This window comes from Lontra canadensis, unplaced genomic scaffold (assembly GCF_010015895.1).
Source record: "Lontra canadensis isolate GAN:19392208 unplaced genomic scaffold, GSC_riverotter_1.0 scaffold40, whole genome shotgun sequence".
NCBI classification, from domain to species: Eukaryota; Metazoa; Chordata; class Mammalia; order Carnivora; family Mustelidae; genus Lontra; species Lontra canadensis.
Window position 1 is genome coordinate 1,119,016 of NW_022631034.1, and position 21,894 is coordinate 1,140,909.

A 21,894-nucleotide genomic window follows, 5' to 3' on the forward strand; every position below is an offset into this window, starting at 1 on the left:
TGTCACTCTGTCAACCTCATCACCTGATCCTCTCAAATCTGTTCCCCAGGACTGGGACCTTTTAGACATTTTTAGGAGTTCAACTCCCTAAAATCTATGCCAGTTCCCATGTTACCCTAAATCCAAATAATTCACAAATAATGTTATAAGAGAAACTACTAAATATTGAGAAAATGTGATTTAGTTTCCCAGAGATAATCCTTCTTTATCTAGAAAGACTTTTTTTGTATTTTGTAGGATTCTTTAATACACAAAAATACCCTAAGCAAATAAGCAAAATATTCCTATCCTTAGGGATACACTAAGAAAACAAGAAGTATGACAATAAAAATACCACATTACTCATCAAATCACATATTAACACATCTAAACCCTACACTCTAATGCTATCCCTGATCAACATGTGAATCCTTAAATGAAGCATAACTTCCCCCATATTCCTTCAGTCCTGAAAACTAATTAGGTCATGAAGGAATTGTTGTGGTAATTCTACATTAGACACCACTTTCTCTAAGTCATAAGAAACGTTTTATTCTTAAGAGATGATGTCATCTTGCTTTTGGCAGAGAGAAGTGAGAAAAGGAAGGCCCCCGGGGAGGATATGACCTTTAAGCAGAGCCCTTAAGTATAGAAGGGGTTCACTGGCTGAACATTTGAGGGAAGAGAATTCCAGGTGGAGAGAATGGCATTTATGAGGACCCCGGAAATGGGAAAGAGTTTGCGTATTCTGAACATAAAAGTTAACAATGGAAAGACGACCGTGCTGCTGAGGGGCATCAGGGAAGGGACTCTCAGACCTGAGCCAGGTCACACAGGGCCGTGGGCCACACAGAGGCACTGGGCATTTATTCTAAGTGCAATGAGAAGCCAGGGACAAATTTTTAGCAGGGAAATGACCTCAACACACTTGCATTTTTAAAAAAGTAAACTTCAGTACTGAAGAGGGAGACAATGAATGCTTAGGAAATGGTGGCTTTCCCATAGCATTCAGGCCTTCTTTCTCTCCATTGTTATGGCACTTTCACGACGTCGGTGACTCCAAAATCTCTCTCTCTGGCTCTGTCCTTTCTCACTTCCAGGCCTATAACCTCACCTTTAGAAGGGCCACCCTTGAATGGCTTGGCATTCACCCTTATAGGGGATAGGGTATAGTCTCAAATACGTGGAGTCAAGGCACACAGGTCTTTTGCCGGTGTGTTTGTCCTTGAGAAATGCCATCTTGTTTCTCTTACTTTCCTCCTTGGTGAATGGAATAGTTCTTTCTGTATGGGATTGTTATGAAGGTTCAGTGAAATAAAGTGTGGGTCACAGCACTTCACATACAATAGGAACTCAAAAGTGGTAATACTAACCCCAATCATGCAAACTCTTTTTTATCTTTCCTCCCTTTAAAAACGTTAGTTTTCTGCTGTTACAATCAGTTCAGTCAAGAATACCAGCAGTGTCCTGTGACTTGAAAGTAGAAATCTCGGGGTCTTCTTGACCCGTCCCCGTCTTTTTCTCGCATGACAGATGTTACAAAGAACCAAGCTTATCCTTATAACAAAAGTCCTTTCTGTAAGGACTTCCCATCACTTCCCACCACCACCAACGTGGTCTGTACTCTTAGCACATCTTCCCTGAATTGATACAAGTATTTTGAATGAGATCTCCTTTCTCCAGTTTCTTCTGCCCTCAGTCTATCCTGAAGCATACTTCCAAAACACCTTCCGAAGCTGTTTTCTACCCTGAGAAGTTGCCGTAGCTCCATCAAGTTTGAATTCTTCCTCCAGCACGTTGGCTCTCCGTGGTCTTATTTCCGATGTTCTCCCACTGTGCAGCTTCCTTTCCAGGCAGTCGTCTTTGCTGTTGCTTCTCCCTTCCCCAATTCCTGCCTCGGTGTCTCAATACAGCCTCTTTCTTACCACCAACTCCCCTGCCCTCCCCATCTGTCCTGAGAGGCACAGGCAGACCCCTTGGATTCCTTCAAGCTTCCTTAACTTCCTCTTCCTCCAGACTCCTTTCACGGATGATTTGTGTATTATATTTCACTTTTTTAAATGTTTTGTTTACCAAAATACCTTTCCATTTTCCAGAGGAAAAATAGTTTGCCTTTTGTCTTCCCCCATGTTGCCTAGCACAGTCCTTGGCTTACAAGAAACACATGAGAAATTCTCTTTGAATGTTTTCTTTCATTGACAGTGGATCCTTTGTTTTTCTGATAGGAAGAGTCTCCAAGTATCCCTCAGTGAATATCTACACGTATACTTCTCAGCATTCACTTCCAAAGGTTAAAATCCTCACCTTCTAAAATAAGACACATAGCTATATCTTTAAATAGAAGTCTCTAGAAGGAAAATGAACAGTTCCTTGATTCTGTCAGAATAATAAAGGCTTAATCTGTGCTTATATTTTGTAGAACTCCCCTGAGCTGGATGAAGAAGGCTACAGCATCAGACCCGAGGAACCCGGCTATATCCTTTCTTTATTTTTTGATTATAATCTTTATTTTCTCTAAGAAAACTGTATGATAAGTTCAGATTTTGAAAAGGTGCTGAAATAACCCAAGCTTCCCAAGTCCTGTCTCCCCTAATATTAGAAATGAATAAACAGCACAGAAGAGCCTGAATGCTAACAAGTAGGCATTTTGCCTTGGTCTATTCATAGAAAAGAGAGAGAAGAGAAAGAGAAAAATGTGCTGAGAAACAATTGTGTAAACTGCAGTATTGGGTTGTCTGCTAAAACCTGATAAGACCATGTCACTTGTTGTGGCTAGAAAATAACTTACCTGTGCCCTCCCCACCAACCAGCTCTAGGCAGAGCATCTCTGAAGACTGAAATTCCTCACGAATCGTCCTGAGACTGGCTTTGCTCTCTAGGTAGACGAGGAAGCTGTCAGGGTTTGTGCTAAGTGGGACATCACAAATGGCCACCCACAGCAAAAATGTAGGACATTAAACTCTTGCTCCTGGAAATTCACCGTCCTTAATCATGTTCCAAGGAAAGGTGAATAAATGCAAACGCTTTCCGATTTGCTTTTTTATTCGTCTGTGTATTTTGCTTTGATTTTTCTGCCCTCTGAGGCTACCTTTGCTGCCTCTTTGTGCAAGCACTCTTATACTCATCATTGTTTCTCAGTAGGAAAAAGAGTTATGTATCTTTAACTGTGTTCTACCTACCAAAGGAAAGCACTTTTATTCTTCGAGCGAATCGGAAGAGGAAGAAGAGTCCCACAAGAAATTTAATATCAAGATTAAGCCATTGCAATCTAAAGACATTCTTAAGAATACTGCAACCGTGGATGAGCTGAAGGCATCCATAGGCAACATTGCACTTTCCCCATCACCAGTGGTGAGTGGTTTTATGTCGAGCTTTGATGAGTCTGCACAGACAGCTGTGTTCCACTCAGATACATTAAGTAGATCAGAAACTCTAAGCTGGAGATTGCATATGGTCACCCTTTTATGAACTTTGTCAACCTTAAACAGCTCATTCTATGTTAGAAAACTATGCTGATTTACATTGCAGTTCTTGTACTTTTCAAAATGGTAGAAATGCATGGGACCACATTTCTTTTTTACTTATTCTCCTGCAAGCATTTGAAAAGAAGGGGAAAAGTAACAAAAAGATTATCCAGAGTTACTTCTGAGGCAATTAAAAACAATATGAAGTTTACATATTTACTAACAGTGATTTTTAAAAACATATCTTAGTGCCCTTTCTTATGTACCACACCTAGAAACTCATGGAAGGAAAGCCAAGGAAATTGTTTTTCTTAAAAAAAAAAAAAAAAAAGGCTAAAAACCCAACTTTTTCATTGCTATATGCTCCCAAGAACTATTAATCTAATATCATAGATCACAGTCTAAAAACATATTAAGATGCATAATATTTATTATATTTTATTATCAAATTGTTTTAAATACTCTCATCTTTTAGGCATCTAAAATATAGGTAGACCTTACTTATATTATTTATATTATACATATACATTACTTATATTATACATATATTATTCAAATTGGTATATTTCTACAATTTGTTGTCCATTCCCCCAGTTCACACTTGCTAGATTTCTGTAGCTGCTGAATTCTGAGTTCCAACATGTATACTGTTTTCTCGGTGGTGTTTGATAAATGCTACAATTGTTTTTCTAAAAATAGCTGTGAAGTGTAGATGAAAGTTCTCAAACTAGCAGCTAATATGTTCTTGGCATCTTCTTCAGAAAGGTGTGATCTTCCTACAGCATCTTCCCTGAAAGAGGTAGTTAATAAATGCTGAACCATTTTTGAGATGCTTTTAAAAATATCTCAGCTAAACTTTCTAGAGAAATAGTAATCATCTATCCTTTGAGAATGAATATTTGCCTGGCTCAGATGAATAAAATCTATAATGATCCCTTCTTTAGAACTTAGGGCTTATAATGGCCTTTATCACAACTGTTAGTGATAATTATAATGATTGCTATTAGTAATCAACCACCGGAAATTATATTTCAGGTAGTTTTTAATCACGTACTCACTTGATATTTCAAGGTGTCTCCCTGAAAAAAGAGGCATGAAATATATTGGTTTTCTTTCTGTTCTGCAATGGAAAGTACAGATTATAAACTCATAAGCTGGTCTGTAATACCAGTGATTTCTAGTAAGAGGAGAATTTTAAATGCATACACTTTCACTTTTCAGTTGACGTATTTCAAATCATTTTTCACTTACTGTATTTTTTAAGTTAATTGTAAAAATTTATCTAAACACCTGAAACCAGTTTATATTCACTTTTCTGTAGGGTCTAATACAGTTAGTGGGCATTTGGATGCTCTCTGGGGGTAAGTGTCAGAAGATAAGATCGTGGGATTAAATGAACAAATTTACGTGAAAGAAAACTTACTAGAACAGTTGAAGACAGTCTGTATGTATTTGCTGAAAGCTAGTTGCATCTAGGAAAGAAGAAGTCCCCTCTATCAAAAAGAATGCGTGTGCCCAAGTCATCTGGCAGATATTCCTCCATCCAGATATGTTGCTGGCAGTACAGCAAGAAGGTTTAGTCTGAGCTCTTCTCAACACCTATTTTCAAGGTAATGTCTTGACATGATGGGGTTAAGACTCTGATAAAAAGATTTTCAGGAAAGCAGTATGAAGAGTAGCTGGGGACACCCTGGGAAAGAAATTACAGAGTTAGGCTGCTTCTGCATACCAGCGATGCCACAAACCAAGGGACTCCTGGATCCACCCACCACCACCCCTGCAAACCGCCCCCACCCCCTTGGCTTACTCCCTCTAGTGAGAGAAACTGGCTCTGCCCTTATGATTCCCAAAGGTTTGCGATTTTTAGTATTTAGCATAGGGGAGTGAGCTGTTATTGTTCCTTTAAGAAAAGTTACACCTGTTTCTGATTATACGTAAGTAAAAAAAGAGATTGTAACTGAGAACATGTTCTTGGTTTTAGAATCCTTACCCTTTCCTAGATAACCCACATGTACCTATAGTTCACAAATGATATATGCAGTATGTTACCTCCAGAACCAGATAAGTAGAAAAAACCTTCTGAAATCTAGTTAGTGCCATGATAAAAATGGCAAATCCTTTATGCAACTTCAGTTGTTTCCAGCCAGACAATCAGACATTTACATGTCTACACTGAATTCAGGTACAAAAAGAGAAACAGAGCCTATGCTAGTTAATAATGTATCAATATATTTCACATAGGCTATGGTTTTTATGCTACAAAAGCATCAATCATTACATTTATAGAAATAGAGGAAATTCCAAATGGTAAGTCATTCATAACAATGGTTTATGTTGGATTTTTAATTTCTATTTATTTTAAGGAATTTTAAGATTAAGTTGTGTTTCATTTGTTCTGTTCATCTATCTGTGAATATGAATCAATGAATTGTAACCCATTTGATATCTCTTATCATATATTGGTTCTTATTTTATTTGAATAGTTCCCTGTACACACTACATGGCCAAATTACTCCAGAAAAGAATGGATGGATGGATGGGTGGATGAATGCATCATATATAGCTACGTGTATATATAATACAAACCTATCTGAAAATTACTCTGCCCTAAAACAAAGCATCAGCAGCATAGAAAATCAAGGTTTTAATTGTTGGCAGAAATCCCATTGTATAGATAAATAAATGTAATTTCAATCCAGATCTTGCCTTGACCTTTGGTTTTTATACGGGAATAAAGTATAATGTGGGGCAGGACAGGGCAGAGCCCTAAAAAAGAAGAGGGGATAATGCAAGGGTTAACTCACAGGAAAGGACGTTAATTTCTATTCCTTCCATCATATGGTATCCTGGTAAGATACTGTGTTGACTGACCAAAACAGGAACAGCACTCACATTTGAGTTGTTGAGTTGGTATCTATACAAATTAGAATATTGGTAAAGCTGCTTTAACAGAGACCAAAAAAGAAATAGCTTATACAAAATAAGTGGTTTACTTTTCTCCCCTGTAAAAGTCAAAACTGGTACGCTCATCAGATGCATGATAGAGTCCTACTCCAGGCACTATTAGAGAACCCAGAAACTTTCTGTATGAATGTTCCACCTCTCTGAGCCTGTGCCTGCCTTACCACCATCCATCACCTCCATGGTCCAGCTTTGGGATGGAGGAAAGAGAAAATAAAAGGCAAGTAGTTTCCTTTAAAGGTTTACCTGGGAGTTTGCAAACATCACGACCAAAGCCATAATTTAATTACGTGGCCACGTTAGCTGAAAGGGAGTCTGGGAAATGCAGTCTTTGCCTGGACAGACATGTAACCAGCTAAAATTCAGAGTTCTGTTATAAAAAGACAAAGGAGTGAATGAATCGTGATGGGCATTGACAGTTTCTCCACTTTGTCTTAAGTAATCTCAGATTACTTCTGGAATTTCATTAGGGAATGGATTTTTTTTCCCCATTTACCTGCAAATTATTCATAGAACCTTTTGAACCCAGGATGTTTCCTTTTAAAAATTTCTAATCACTAAATTCTAAACATGAGTGATGCTGTGCTGCCTGCTAGCCAGCAGCAGATGAACAGAAACAAATTTCATTAAAATACCAGCTTGTTTGGTTGATACTGACCCCTCCAATAGTGACAATGCTTCCTGTATCTTGCAAAGAACACTGCTTTTTGAAGCAGGCTGTTTCACTGTTGAAGGAAATTATTTATTTATTTATTTTTTATTTTTTTTATAAACATATAATATGTATTTTTAGCCCCAGGGGTACATGTTGAAGGAAATTATTAAACCCAAATGCTATCTCCGTGTAACTTTTGTCCTTGATAGTAGCTGTGCTATTTAGAAGATTAACGAAGGACAAAAACACTCCTTTTCTACCTTCAAGTTTACTGTACAGGATCTTTATTAAGGAGTGACCTTGGGCTCAACTCCTGTGGAGTAGGATGGGCAAGGAGGAGAAGTTAAGCAGTGTTGCACGTCCAGCAACAGACTGAGCTGACCAGATAGGGAACTCCAGAACTAGAATGACCCTTCAGAGCTGTCCACAGTTTGACCGAGAGGAATAACCTTTATACTGTCCCATCAGTCCGTACTCTGATACGGGCAAGCTCAGAAGGCGTATGACCTTGGGTGAGGTGGCCCTCTGCCACTGAGGCAGAGCCCAAAAGGTTGTGCCCATAGCACTCCCGGCAGCTGATTTACAAGAAGCTCTTTTGAAGAGAAGTATCTAGGGTACCTTTGGCGTCCACCCGAAATTTTCTATACCAGACCTAGGGCCTTTTATATATCATTGCCATTCAATAAACGCTTGTGTGTGTGAGGGAGTAAACAAATGTGTGAGCTGGGTCAGGCCAAGGACAGAACACTATGGCATGTCACCAGCCTCTGATTGTTTATCCATCGAAAACACCCTGTTTCTCCCTGGTCCCCTTACAATGGTTTGCCTGCCTGTGCTCTCATCCCGGTCATGTATTTCCATTTTGTTCAAGCCAGTGATGGAAACTCGTTAAACACGATGCTGAATTTGAGAGACATGGGATGTCTACAGCTTTACCTAAATCTGCCAGACCAGAAAACCTACCCGAGATAATGATGGGTTTAATTTGCCATAACTATTTCTTTGTGCTAGCACCTAGGGTTATCACCTTTTCCAAGTGCTTTGTGTCTGTCGGGTTATAGAATTTTTTCTAGGATTTTGGGTTAATAGGAGGCAGCTGTGGAGTCTACAGCGTTCTACCTGTGTGACCTTAGAAAAGCCCCATCATTGTTATGAGCCTCTATTTCCTCTTCCGTAGAGTGAGGCTAATAATAGTCCTTACAGACTGTTTGTGCAGATTATTGCTGGTCTCTAGCAAGTCAAATCTTTTTTGACTTTTTGTACCTAGTGCTTGGTGCAGAACATGGGTTATTTAAAAATGACCAAATGCTCAATGCAAAGCATGCAGAAGATCCGAGACATGGTACCTGATGCACAACTAGTATTTTGCAATTCTTGGCTCTTCAATACTAGTTGTGTTGGGGTTCTCCAGAGAAACAGAACCAACAGGGTGCACGTGTGTACGTGCGTGTGTGTGCGCATGTGTAAAGAAGTTTGTTATGAGAAATTGGTTCACGTGATTATGGAGGCTAAGAAGTCTCACTAGATGTCCGATGCCAAGTGGAGACCCTGGAAAGCTGATGGTGTAATTCACTTAAAGTCCAAGGGCCTGAGAACAGGGGACCTGACAGTGTAAGTCCTGATCCCAGAGCAGAAGGAGGTGAGATGTTCCAGCTCAAACAGTAAGACAGAAAAGGGGGGGTGAATTCCTCCTTCCTCTGCCTTTTGTTCTATTCAGGCCCTCAATAGATTTGCATAATGCCCACCCACATAGGGGAGGGGGCTTACTTTCCTGAATCCACCAATTCCAAATGCTAATCTAACCCTTACAGACATACCCAGAAATAATATTTATTCTGGGTACTGCATGGCCAGGCAAGTCAAAATATGAAATTAATTACCACACTAGTCTATATATACATATACAAATTTCTAAAAATCTTTTTCTTCCCTTAATTGAGAGTCATGGCTTTGCTTCCCAGTTTCAGTCTTCTGCCCTAAAAACATTCTGTTTTCATGTTTTGGATTATAAAATATCTGCATCTCAAGGCTTGAATTCAGTAAAGGGGTTCAGGGATTTCTTGCGTATCTTAGACTTTAATTCAGAACTAAACCTGATCCACCTTTTAAAGGAACTAACTTTAAGACAGGTTTTTTTTTTTTTTTTTCCATACTGGACATTTGTGATTGATATTTCATTAAACATGAATAGAAGCTTTGTACCTTTATGCCCTGAAGGATCTGGTGTATCCTGGGAAAAACAATGGAATCTGAAAACCTGAACTAACCCCTGGCTCATAGTACTGCTGAGTCAGGTTCTAAAACTTATTTGCATCTCAGTTTCTTCATGTCTAAAATGGCAATAACGTATACCTACCTTACAAGATGATTTGGGGGGATGTCCACCCCTTTCTGTGAATACAACACACAACTCACTCTTACTAATGGAGGAGATAGAAACAGGGACAGGAGATGAGTGGGTCTGCTGTTTGTCTCCCTTTGTACCGCTCTCCCTACATTCAGGGTAGGAGCACACCTTCATTATATCTTTCAAAAATGGCTTTGTGCCTAAAAAGTAAAATTATCCTCTGAAAGTGGCTAAAGAAAATAATGGGTGGAAGATTGAACTCTAAGAAAATACACCTTTACAAAAAGCAACAAAATGAGAACTCAACATACAACTGAATACAATTCCATTTTAGATCATTTGAGGGAGCTAGAGATGGACTCTTAGTTCAGTAATGTTACTGTGATTCAAACAACTGGTCTCTACCTCTTAAATGCATGGCCTTGGGCAAGTTATAAAACCTATGCCTTGGTTTCTTCATCTGTAAGTGAAGAAAATTCCTGTACCAACTCCTTAAGGCTATTGTGAAGGTTGAATGAGTTAATAAATGTAAGAAGTATCATTACACATACTACATTTAGAGATCATTCCCTCATTCTCAGAATGATCTGCAAAGCCTGGGGCACAGTTTAAATAATATCATTGATAGTGATAAATCAGGAAACCCAAATAGCCAAAAATCATTTAGAGCCAAGTCCATTAATAGCCCTGTGCATAACACTGGGCAAGTGAATAAAATAACTGTTTCTTGTGTGACTCCTGTGAACTTGTCTTGGAGGAAATTTCTGAAGCATTCCTAAATTGTTTTGAGTACTATGAAACTCCCCGAGCAGGTATGGTGCTTCTCGAGAAGACTGTTGAAGGCCAACATTCACACTGAGATCCTGTACTGTGCATTCCCCACTAAATTATTTCAGAGAGAACTGACATCGTTTCCCACTTCCCCTTCAAATCAGTTCACCAAATATTTGGTAAGAACCTTCCATGTGTCAGGAACTGAGGGCTAATACTCACAAATAATGGGCAAGCTTTATGCAACCTTCTAGCTGAGAGTCTGCTTACCAATCAGAAAACAATGTCTAAGCAACGTCACTGGCAGCACACAGAAGCTGAACTTCCCCTTGTTGGGCCAAACCCCTTCCTGTGTTCACTTCAGTTTCCAGATTGAAGTTATGGTCTTCTGCAGCTAGCTTCCCCTATGGCCTCCACAGCAGAGCCTCCTGGCTTCCTCACCACTCACCAGGTCTCAGATGTGGACACCTCCATTCCTCCCGGCCCCCACAAGTAGCGCTCTCTCTCACACAGCTCCTGCCATGCTTTTCGCTCACCAGGTCCTTTAGAAACTTGGGGTTCCCGCAGCTTTCAGGGACGTGAGAAGACAAATGTTACAGTTTCATTCTTGCTGCACCAGCATCTTTTCCTTTTCTCCTGCGCTGCCCTTGCTGCCTTTACGTTTGTGTTTTGGTAAGCCACGAATCACTGTGGGCTGATCTGGAGAAGCTGTCTTGAACCAGAAGTGTTCAGTTCTGTACTGACTGAGAATTTTGGCTCTGAAGGAAGTCGGAATGAAGTTTGCATCCTGGTTCCACCCTCGTTACTCACGTGACCCTGGGCAAGTTACTTAAACCTTTAAGCCTCAGTCAAGACGTGATCAAGTGTAAAATGAGGTTAACACTGCTACTACTAACCTCATAGGGTCTGTGTAAGGATTAAGGAAGTAAGACAGTAAAGTGCTTAGTATTTTGTAAGTAGCTTTATGCATATAAAGACCAATGGAGATGTTTTGTAAATGCTAACTATTATGAATCAGAACAACAGAGTATTCATGGTGAATACTCGCCAACATCCTTTAAGTTTATGGACCCTCTGAGAACTCATGAAGGTGATGGTGCTAGTGTTGGTGGTGGCAGCTGTGAACATCTGAGTGTAACTGTGTCAGATGCTTTACACGTATTAATTCATTTATCCTCATAGCAACCCTACAAGATAGGTACTATTATTACCCTCCTTTTACAGGTGAGAAATTTAAGGCATGGAAGGATTAATTAAACTCACCCTAGATGTCACAACTAATAAGCGAAGTTCTGGAATTTAAATCCAGAAGTTCTGATTTCTAATTCAGAACTCCTATACACTACATTATCCTACTTTTGATAAAAGCCATTGGCTCTTTTTCCAGGAAAAAATAAAAAGTTCAATAGCTCCTCTAAAACATCTTATACACAGCTTCTGAGGACTCACAAACCCTTTGAAGGCTATCCCTTTGATGGTCCCTCAAGGGCTCTTGATCCCATCTCAGAAACCCACCTCCCAGGCTTTCTTCCCCCACTAATCCATAGACTTAACCTTCTGTGGTACCTCCTATGCCATTCTGTGTGACAAGAGAGCAAGGCTGGGCTGACAGGTCAGTCAGCCTTGATTGCTGTCATGTCATGTGTGATTCCTATTTTATTAAATGTCATTTTATACTAAGACCTCATGCACCTTTGTTTTACTTGTGAAGAAATGAGATCTCATTTTCTATGACTCATATTTCAGTTCCCCTAATCAAGCAAGAAAGTTATTTTTTTATGTTAAAGTTTCATTATAATTATAGTTTACATTTTATATGTGCTGTCATGATCAGGAAGATGGAATGAGCAGCCACACTACTAAGCAGGCAGAGGGGGGGGGGGGGGGTCATCCCATTTTACAGAAACAATCAACTCAGGAAGATTGAGAGGCTGCTAAAGGTTTGACGACCAGGACTTAAACTCCAGCATCTGCCTCCTTTCTTCCAAGTTAAAAACACAGTAGGTTTTTTCCATCCCGAGTAGGAGTCTAATGATTCTGTTGTCTTTAAATCCCTCTCAGTGTGAATACTTTGCTGTGTCTTCTGACTCAAGAGCCTCTGTGAGACGCTCTGTTTTAGGGGCAAGTTGGGGATATGGTAAGAGGACCAAGAAAGAGAAGATTTTCTTGAAGAATATTGGTTAAGTAGGAAGAGCACAGGCTTTTGAGTCTGTATCTTATGATCTGCATTCGTGAGCAAGTTCCTTAACATGGAGCCTCAGTACCCAAGTCTGTAAAATGGGAATAGGAATATCCATCCTGTCAGGATTGATGTAAAGAGGACATGAGATTATGTTGCAAAATGGGCAGTTAGTTGTCTGTCTCCTTGGCCTCCCTTTTCATCTCTGCTTCTCTTTAAGTTAAGAGACTTGTGGGAGTGAGAAATAAAATAAAAATAGCGAGGGAAGACTTGAGCAAAGTCAAGGAGAAGAGGGCTGATAGAGAGGATGTGAAAGGCGGGTCTGGGTGGCTCAGTTGGTTAAGTGCCCAACTCTTGATCTTGGCTCAGGTCTTGATCTCATGGTCATGAGTTCGAGCTCACACTGGGCTCCACAGTGGTCTGGAACCTACAAGAAAGGAAGGAAGGAAGGTAGGAAGGAAGGAAGGAAGGAAGGAAAAGACAAGTGAGAAAGAAAGAAAAGAAGAACAAGAAAAAGAGAAAGAGAAAGAGAGAAAGAAGAAAGAACTGATGTGGGACTAGGTGGCATGGCTGCTGGTGCCTCCTCTCTCCCCTGTGGCAGGACCTTCCGAGGGAGCTATCAGTTTAAGCTCGTTCCTGGTGATTTGCAATCCATAACGGAGTTATTTAATCAAAAAATATGGGGAGAGGGAGATAGCTTTGAACTGGAGACAGTCTGGTACTGTTTGCCTATTCCAGGTGGCCCACCCACCCTGCCACCCCCAAATTAGCCTGCCAGTGAGTAAAATCCATGAATTCGCTGCTGCTTGGTAACACCACCCCCTTTCCTGTCCTCACTTTGGCAGAAGGTTCAGCACCCCATTGAGTTCAGTAAAAACAAAGAGTCATCTGTGGGGGAGGAAAGCTCGAGTCTCCTACACACTGGCATTTGTTCCTGGTAGGATTGCTGCACGGTGCAAAGGGAGGCTAATGATTGTATGCATTCTGATGCTAAGTGCTCAGCACAGACCTCAAGCACAGCTAGTTGGGAGGCCAGAGGCTCAGCTTGGGTTCTACTCTTCAAGGAGAGCTTCAGAGGGCAAACATGATCTTGGTTGGGTCTAGACCAGGGATATCAAACACGGGGGCACATGAGCTGCCACTCCTCATTTCCAAATACTCAGCCAACACAATGACCGGATTCCATATCCCTGATGTAGTCTGAGACGCCCCCTCCAGACAGAGCTGCAGGCAGCCTGACCAAAATCATCCAGCTGGCACATAAGATGTAATGCTTTTTTTTTTGTTCTAGGCCTTACAGAGAAGGATAGATGGAGAACTGGGTAGGACCTTCCTTTTTCAATATATGTTGTTCTCTTTCCTGCATTCTGATAAGCCATGACTGTCTACAGAAGAATTAGTTTCATATCTGAGATGTGTTTGTTCTTTCCTTCGTTACCAATTATATTTTTCCTAGTGAATTCTCCGTTGCTTCCATTTCCTGACCTTTAAAATAAAAATATAATTTTTTCCATACCTTTCCTGCCTATCCTGTGCTTGTCAGAAGAAATCTCTGTGCTGTGTGTTTTGATCTTCTTGAAAATGAGCAGAATACGAATTCAATCTGGATCGCCTTTGTCAATATTTCTTCAGTTACTGCTAGTTGGGCCCTCTGAGCACACGGTCTTTTGCTCCCCTCTGTGAGGTGTAAGAATCAAAATTTCCTTGCATAACTCCAGATTCTTCCATCTTGTTCTACTATCTCAGACAACGTGACCCAATGGGGGACGGGAGGGACAGAAACCCGACTACCAGGATTAGAGACCTAAAAGCCTCATTTTCTGTTACCAGCTTAAAATTTAACTGAGACAGTATACCCACAATTTTGACACATAAAAATGTGAAGATGTCCTCAACCGGAGGCAGGAAATTCTTGAATAACATGCTTCTTTTTTAATTACATGTTTTTAATTATAATGCTAATCATAATCAAAAAGGCCAATTTTTATATCGTTAAGTTCTTCTGCCTTGGTCGTGTTAGTCCTACTGGTGTAGAATTTAGAATTAAAAACTATTTTTATTAGCCAATGGCCATAATCAGGGTGGAATGGGCTCTATAATGAAGCAATCAATTTGGAAAATAAGTTTAGCAGAAGCCTAATTTGTGAGCAATTCAGTAAATGTTGGATTTAAGATAAGTGATCCTGTCCCCAGATGCTACAGGTTCAAGCCCCCCTTGAGGGAAGAGGGGCTTCCCTCAAGAACTTACAACATTGAATGACCTGGAGCAGGAACTTAGAAAATACTTGTAGATTGGTTGGATGGGTAGATGCTCTTCACCATGAGAAATTACATGGAACTTGGTGTTTCACTGTCACAAAAATGCAACTTACATCCCTCACAGTATTTTAGAAAAAGGGCAGATTTATGGCTCTCCATTTCTTTGATCCTTCCCCTTTAGATTCACCTGCTTTTCTGCATTATTAGATGGATGACTAATATGAACGATAACTTTCTTCCAGCTTGCAAGTTCTTTTTTTAAAGTTTATTAATGTGCCCTTCTTTTCTGGGAGTGCTAGCTCTTTGTCATAATTCTCTTCCCTGATCCCACATATCTAGTGAGATGTCTGTTCTCCTAAGGCCTCGTGTTTCAGTCACTTAGTGGTACACACTGTATTATCTTTTTTAATAATATATTTATTTTCGTACTAAGAAGTTTCTATAAGTGTGTGAATAATAGTACAAAAATAAGTATAACAGCATAAGAAAAAAGTATCTATCCCTTTGTCCTTTGAAGGAGAATTTTTTTTAGGGCCAGAAATAATCTACAGCAATGGATGTACTTTTTAATTGTTTTAGGGGAAAAAAAAAAAAAAACCAGAGTGTGAATCACTCACACTCATTATGTCAGAAAATGTCTCTTTGGAGACTGGGGGAAATTTCAGAATGAACAGAATGAAGTGAGATTTCTTTCTGTCTAAAACATAGCTACTAACTGTCCGTGGGCCTGAGGAGACATCATTTGACTTGGCTACGAGTGCAGCGGGGGTGCAGGGTTGGTGAGCCTGTATGAACCACTTGTCCTAAAGTGACCAACAGATAGTAAGTAAGGAAAGATGGAATGGTGGCCTCACTCTGTTTAGCTCAGTACAAACTCCCTTTCCACTTCCTAACCTATTTGAAGTCCATCTCTGTCTTCTGTTTTAACTTGATATTTGGGAAATCAAAGTCAGCTTCCAAAGAGTAAAGAAAAATGGCGGTTCATGTCACAAGCAGGCATTCTCTGAGGTTGCTTCCTCTATGTCATCTATCCTCTTCTCAGCAACCAACCCTGACTAAACCCCCACCCTAGGGAACTCCTGAGAAGGGAGAGCAGTAAGCAGCATTGGAAGAGAGTAAAGCCAGGGTCTTTGCAGTGGCCTTCAAGACCATCATGGTGCGGACACCCCCAACCTTCAGGCTAACACCCACCACTCTCCCTTCTCATTCCACTCTTCCCTGGCTCCTTGGCTGTGCCCGCTTCCCCCAGAAAGCTATAGTGTGACATCCTCCTCTCCACCTCAGCTGCTTGTTCAAGTCATGAGCTCAGTGGCTTACCCTGACCACCTTATTAAAAATCATGGAACTCTCTACTTTGGCATTCTCAAACCTCTATTTGCTCTGCCTTTAAAAATTGCATTTATCATCTTCTAAAATACCAAATACTTTGCTTCATTTGTTATGCTTATTATTTATTGTCTATCTCCTTCCTCTGATCCCCAGAATAAGCTCATCGGAGTTTTGTGTTTTGTTTTTTTTTTATTGTTCCTGTTGTTTTGTTCACCCATGTCTAGAGTAGAGTCTGGTTTTTATTAGGCACCCAGTAAATATCTGTTAATGGCTTAATAAATGAATAAATTATTCTTTTGCTTCTGTTGTCAGATACAACTGATAAGAAGTGGTTATATTTATAATAAAATCTCATTCATTAAATATAAAGATCCAAAATATAGCCATCTTATATGTAAGGTTAAACAGTTGCAGACTTCTAAGAAGTTTATAGGTTAGACTTGGTTTTTTGTGTCTTGGTTTCATTCTTATGAAGCTTGAAGCCAAAAATTTCCACAGCAGCTGGTTCCTTGTTAAGAGTGCAGGGATGAATTTAGAGCACAAAACCTCTGGGCAAGGATCACTAAATTCTGGTGTATACTTTCTTCATTCACCTCTGTTAGCTTTGGCTCTGGGTCTTAAATTCTACTGTAAATGTTGCTGTTTTTGAGCCCCTTATGCAGAAATGTAGGCTTCAAGACCTAACTTGAATGACTGCTGGCAAAAGAAAGTGATTTAGGATAAGGACGAGCTACGTTTCAACAAGGCTTGCAAATTAAAGAATGATACTTTCTCAGGCTTTAGCACAGGAAAATCCCTGCACTAGAGATGATTCACTGGATTATATTTTAGGTATATGTTTTGTTGTCTAGTCCAAAAATTCATTCATTCTGTTTCTATGTACAAGTGTATCTGAAGGTATATATCTCTTTTCCAATTTTCTTAGTATCTTTTCCACAGTTAAAAATCAACTCTGATGCTATGAGTTCATTTTAAATCAAGAAATGTCTTTGTTTTCCTCAAAGGAGAATTATCTTATAGGTTTTTTTTCCTTTTTTTATTTGTTTAACATTCTGAAGAAATCCTTAAGCCAAGACGCCATAGCTTAGGTGTCAGCAGCTGCTAACAATGAAAGCAAAACAATATATTGGTTTAGTCACCATGAAGCCTGGGGTACCTGGGTGGCTTAGTTGGTTGGGCATCTGCCTTTGGTTCAGGTCATGATCCCAGGGTCCTGAGATTGGGCTCCACTTTGGACTCCCTGCTCCACCGGGAGTCTGCTTCTCCCTCTCCCTTGGTCTCTTCCCTCTGCTTATGCTCTTTCTCTCTCTCAAATAAATAAATAAAATCTTAAAAAAAAAATTTAATCACCATGAAGCCTGGAATGAAAAGGTGTGGGGAGGAGAAAAGGACCTTATCATTTGTATGTTCATTTTCATTCTTCTAATTCTAATTCAATATAACGCATTTAATTCTAAGAAAAGGCTAAGAAATTTACCTTCTAATCAGACTTTAATTCCAACGTCTGAAACCATGCCTAAAAACACAAACTCACATTCTGAAAAGTTCATCCCTTGAGACCTGCTATGATAGAAAGACATGATCCATGTAACTCTTTCCTTCAGAAAGATCCAAGGTTATTTTCCAGGTTCTTTGATCTGTGAACTTTTAGCTATGTTGTTTCTAGATCCCAATGCTGATAAGGCTCTGAAAGTGGGTTAATCTGTTTAGGGAACTTGGTCTGTTCCATGGACCCGCCCCAGCCAGTCTCTGGGGAGGCAGCTAAATTGGGAATCAGTCCCAGCCCTGCTCCTTTGTAACTGTGTGGTCTTAGAATTCATCTGAGCCTCCTTTTCCTCAGTGGTAAAAGGACACCAACTGCATAAGGTAAATCAGTAGCAGTTCTCAGTAAACATTAGCTGTCAATATCATCCACAAGGTTTAATCCTCACAGCATTCCTACAACAAATCTATATCCCTGCCTTAGAAATTATTGAACTAAGGCACAGGACATCTTGCTCTAAGGCATCCAGAAAACAAGTGGTTAAACTAATTTAAATATAGAAAAGCTCCTGCTCCTCTTTCCAGGGACAACTCCATTAAAGCTATTTGATTTTAACCCAAGAATTTCTTTTTGTCTGTAGGTTGCAAACATGGGCGTTGATAATTTTCATTTCTCTGTGTTACTTACCAAGGGTCTGGGGCTGAAAGGCAGCCCCTATCTTGACCCTGAAGCATTAGTTTTTTGCTACAGGAGAACATTCTACCCTGGAGATTAGATATATAGCTCTATATACTGTTTGTGCAAAGCTGTTCTAGTTCCTGGGAACCTTTGTGACATATATTCGCCCCTGGGGTCACTAATGGCAGAGAGATCAACAGTTAAGTGGGAGCTAAGTGAAATATTTAGAGGAGCTGGTGAAGGAACATTACAACTGGGGCCACATCCCTTGAGGCATATACAATTCAGCTTTATTTCAGAGTGCAATTCATCTTTCTGTATTTTAAAAGACATGATGCTTCAAGCATTTTATAGTGTTTTAATGGCCCCCCCAAAAGGGAATTCCTAAACCTGCTTTGAATGCCTCCTGTGTCCCTAGCACTGTGTTTGGGACCAGAGAGAGTCCATTCGTGACCATTACTGTGAGCAATAATGGAGTGGAGACACCTAAATGACACAGGACAGTAAGAACTGCAAAGAATATGCTAGCAATGTGGACCTTTGTTTTCCCCAAGGCTAATAAATGCCGGGCAAACAGAAAGACCTTTAATTATACATGGTTATTGTGAAGAAAAGGAATGTGCTGTGATCAAACAAGAAAAGGGAACAACCCATTCTGGATGGGGAACTTGGGAAAGGCCTCATGGAAGAAACAGTCCTGGGCTAGAAGAATAAGTAAACTTGTGACTGAGGGCTACAGAGGAAACCTGAGCAGAAGGCAGGGAAATGAGTGAGGGGACTCAACATTCAGATGGCCAGGAGTCTCTGCAGTTAAGTGTGGGCTTCCTACAGGTGGGAGGTGGGAGGGTAGGAGATAAAGGGTGAGGGTAAGTTAGAGCCCATCGTGAAGGCACAACTGACGTAGAATGGAGCGTGTGTTCTATTTTCTGAATAATTGGGAGGCTCTTTAAGGACACAGTAATATTCACTTCACTATTTTGAAAAATAATTCTTCAGGTAGTGCAGAGGATGAATTTAGGGGGTGAAAGTGGAAATGGGACCATCAGCTAGGAAGTGTGCACAGAAGGCTCATGGAGCACAGCTTTCAACCAGGGATAAGGCCCTCACATGACATTTGCTCAAGAAATAAAAGAGCTTTCCAAGGGGGCCAGGGGCCACTCACCAGGACAATAATTTGCTATTGTTTATGGGGAGTGGGATGGAAGAATTGGTGACTGTAGCCAGGGTATCCTGAGAGGAGATGACAGGTACCGGGTTCCCTGACAAAGTTGGAGCTACTGGAAAGTCTCATGTTTTAGGTTTATGACCATGCTCAGCTGCATTGCAATAATGGCAACTTCCAAACCCTTCCAATATCACAAAGCAAATTTTTCTATTTTCAAGGCACAAATCTATTTGCTAGAAGCAAAGCATTCAAAAGAGAGCTTAGAGTGTCTCCAAGGGAGGCCACACCAATGCCTTCTATAGCTTGAACTTGTAGTGGAGGCACAACGTGATCTCTACCCACCTGGGTGTTCAGCTGGGGCTCTAATGAAAAGACAGGTTAGAGAAAAACACACAGAAGTGTAGTAGCATGTACATTTCATGTATACGTGGGAGACCCCAGAAAAATAAAGTAACTTAAAGATGTGGCTTTAGAGTCTTGAATTAAATACCGCTATGTAGGGAAAGGGAGGGGACATAGGCCTCTAAGGGAGAGCAGCTGATCTTTGGGAAAAATAGGTGGGAAGAATATTGTGTGATCAGGTTTGTTCCGGTGAGGTATTGACTTCCGGTCTCCTCTCCTGCGCTAAGACTCAGGGTTCCCTGATCAATAACACTCCTGGGAAGGGGATTTATGACAATTCTCAATATATCTCTGGGCAGATTAGGGTTGATCAGAGAAAGAGTCTCCTTGCATTTACCGTTTTCAAATGCTTGCAGTTCAAAAATCATCAATATAGCGAAGTAGCAGATTTTGGGGTGCGTGTTCTGCCACCCTTCAAGCTAAAGCCTGTGAGCTGGGAATGACTATTTCAGATGCCCAGAGAAAGCCGTTAGAAGAGCAGTGCCTTGAGAGGTGCTTTGAGGAGGGTTATTCTGAGCCTTATCTGTTTCTCTGAAAATACATTTCACCTCTCTCATTTTCTCTTTTTCTTCTTCATGCCTACACTTTATAGAGGAAAAGTCCGGTAAGAAATAAGTCCTTTCCACATTTTGGCCAAACGTGACTTCTATTCATTTTCATCATCTGCATAATGACTGACTGTGTTTAACACCTAAACAGGATTTTCAATTTTAAAAACAAACCTTCGTGAACCAGGACAAGGTCTAATTATGCCCCATGGGGAAAAAAGGAAGTCGGTTGCTAAGTGATTTTATAAGTCTGTTATGAAGAGCCACGGTGTAATTTTGGGAAGATTCACCTCTGCCTCCATCACAGGCATATGATTAAATATTTTAGGTATGAAGTTTCATTTATTGCAGCTTCCCCTTGGATTGGTCAAGCTACATATACATACCATGAGCTAGGCAAACCTTTTAAGTTAATTTCTGGCTTAATGCCCAACATGATAGCATCCATGAACTAAGGCTTGTGAAGCTGGCCTAGAAGAGGGAAGTTGTCTTCTTTTATTTTTCAGCTAATCAGAAAAATATCCGCTTCCGGAGTTGTCAAAGAGACAGAGAAAGAGGATCTTTATAAAGTGCAAAGCAACTCTTCCACACTCCTTTTTAGTACCAGTGGGTGATTTTTAGTGGTGGCACAAATCTGCTGTGATGTACCTACATCTTTTTTTTTTTTTCCTAACAACGATGAAATAGATCTACTGGAAAAAAAAATTCAATGTTCTCTTCTCAGTTACCTGGTATATTGGGAAAATGTTCCCAGCATGCCCATGCTCAGCTATTACGGGTAACCTCTCCACCGAAAATCATGGGAATCTGTGTTTCCACATTAACAAGCACCGAGAAATGGTTGGTGGTTGGTTGTCCTTAACTCACCTAAGTGGATGGTGCAGTAAGGGCTCTAAAATGTCATCCTGTGCATTGCCCCCAGCCTGGCAGTCTCTGTACCACCTGCAGGCTACCCAACCCACGGCAAGTCTGTGTGATAGGAGCGAGGAGAAGTGGAAGACACAGAAGAACAAAAATGGGATCAAAATACTAAAACACATAAAAATACAAACCCCAAGTCTTTTGGTTTCTAAAAATAAAATAAACATATTATTATTATTATTATTATTATTATTATTACTACTACAGCTACTACTAAACTGAATGGCCACTTCTGAGTAATTGAGAGTCTCTACTGTATCACGTGCTATGTGGCATACAATTTGGTTGGTGTGCTGTAGTAGCCTTTCTTTATATTTTGCCAAATGCCCTTATTCTTGACTCTGAATCTTTCTCTGAATTATCCAGATTTGGCCACTTCAAAAATTGACTCAGTTGGGTGGCCTGAAGTTAACCCGTGGTTCATCAAAAAAGCTTGCTTCCTCATTGGTTTTCCCCCATTGTCCTTACATCAATTTTAACTGCAAGTAATCCTTGTCATTTTGAGTTGTGTGTTTTTAAGGACGAGTCCTCCTGTCACTCCCTGGCCTAATTTTCCTTTGGAAATGTCCCTCTTGTTGATTGCTCAGTCTGGTTGAGTCTTAATGATTATCTTCATTAGTAGCGAGGTCTTTGTTTTTTCTTCCCAAATGGTGTTTCAGAAGATCCTCTCAACTAGGTTCTATTGGACATGATAGGTATTCACTGTAGTCTGACTTGTAATGGATACAGGAATGAATTTAAATATAGACAAAC

General features: G+C 40.2%; 1 protein-coding gene and 1 long non-coding RNA gene across 23 annotated transcripts in view; one reads left to right on the forward strand and one right to left on the reverse strand.

Annotated features, from left to right (window-relative positions):
• The window catches only part of SGIP1 (SH3GL interacting endocytic adaptor 1), a 209,823-nt gene that overhangs the window by 101,829 nt on the left and 86,100 nt on the right, over window positions 1-21,894 (forward strand). For 16 of the 20 annotated variants that reach the window (XM_032870020.1, XM_032870021.1, XM_032870025.1 and 13 more), the window contains 3 exons: window positions 2,399-2,453; window positions 3,155-3,330; window positions 20,265-20,276. In XM_032870020.1, coding sequence (XP_032725911.1) covers window positions 2,399-2,453; window positions 3,155-3,330; window positions 20,265-20,276 — 243 coding nt within the window. The remainder of the gene's footprint in view (window positions 1-2,398; window positions 2,454-3,154; window positions 3,331-20,264; window positions 20,277-21,894) is intronic. The other 4 variants (XM_032870038.1, XM_032870034.1, XM_032870039.1 and 1 more) reach the window with 1 other exon arrangement.
• On the reverse strand, window positions 4,931-10,906 carry LOC116874985. Of its 3 annotated transcripts, XR_004384107.1 has the most exons (5): window positions 10,714-10,906; window positions 9,416-9,479; window positions 6,651-6,774; window positions 5,493-6,357; window positions 4,931-5,133 (listed from the first exon to the last, which is right to left on the reverse strand). It is a non-coding gene; the product is annotated as an uncharacterized LOC116874985 (long non-coding RNA). The 3 variants fall into 3 exon arrangements; XR_004384105.1 differs by lacking the exon at window positions 4,931-5,133 and having other exon boundaries at window positions 5,297-6,357; XR_004384106.1 differs by lacking the exon at window positions 4,931-5,133 and having other exon boundaries at window positions 5,297-6,357; window positions 10,448-10,906.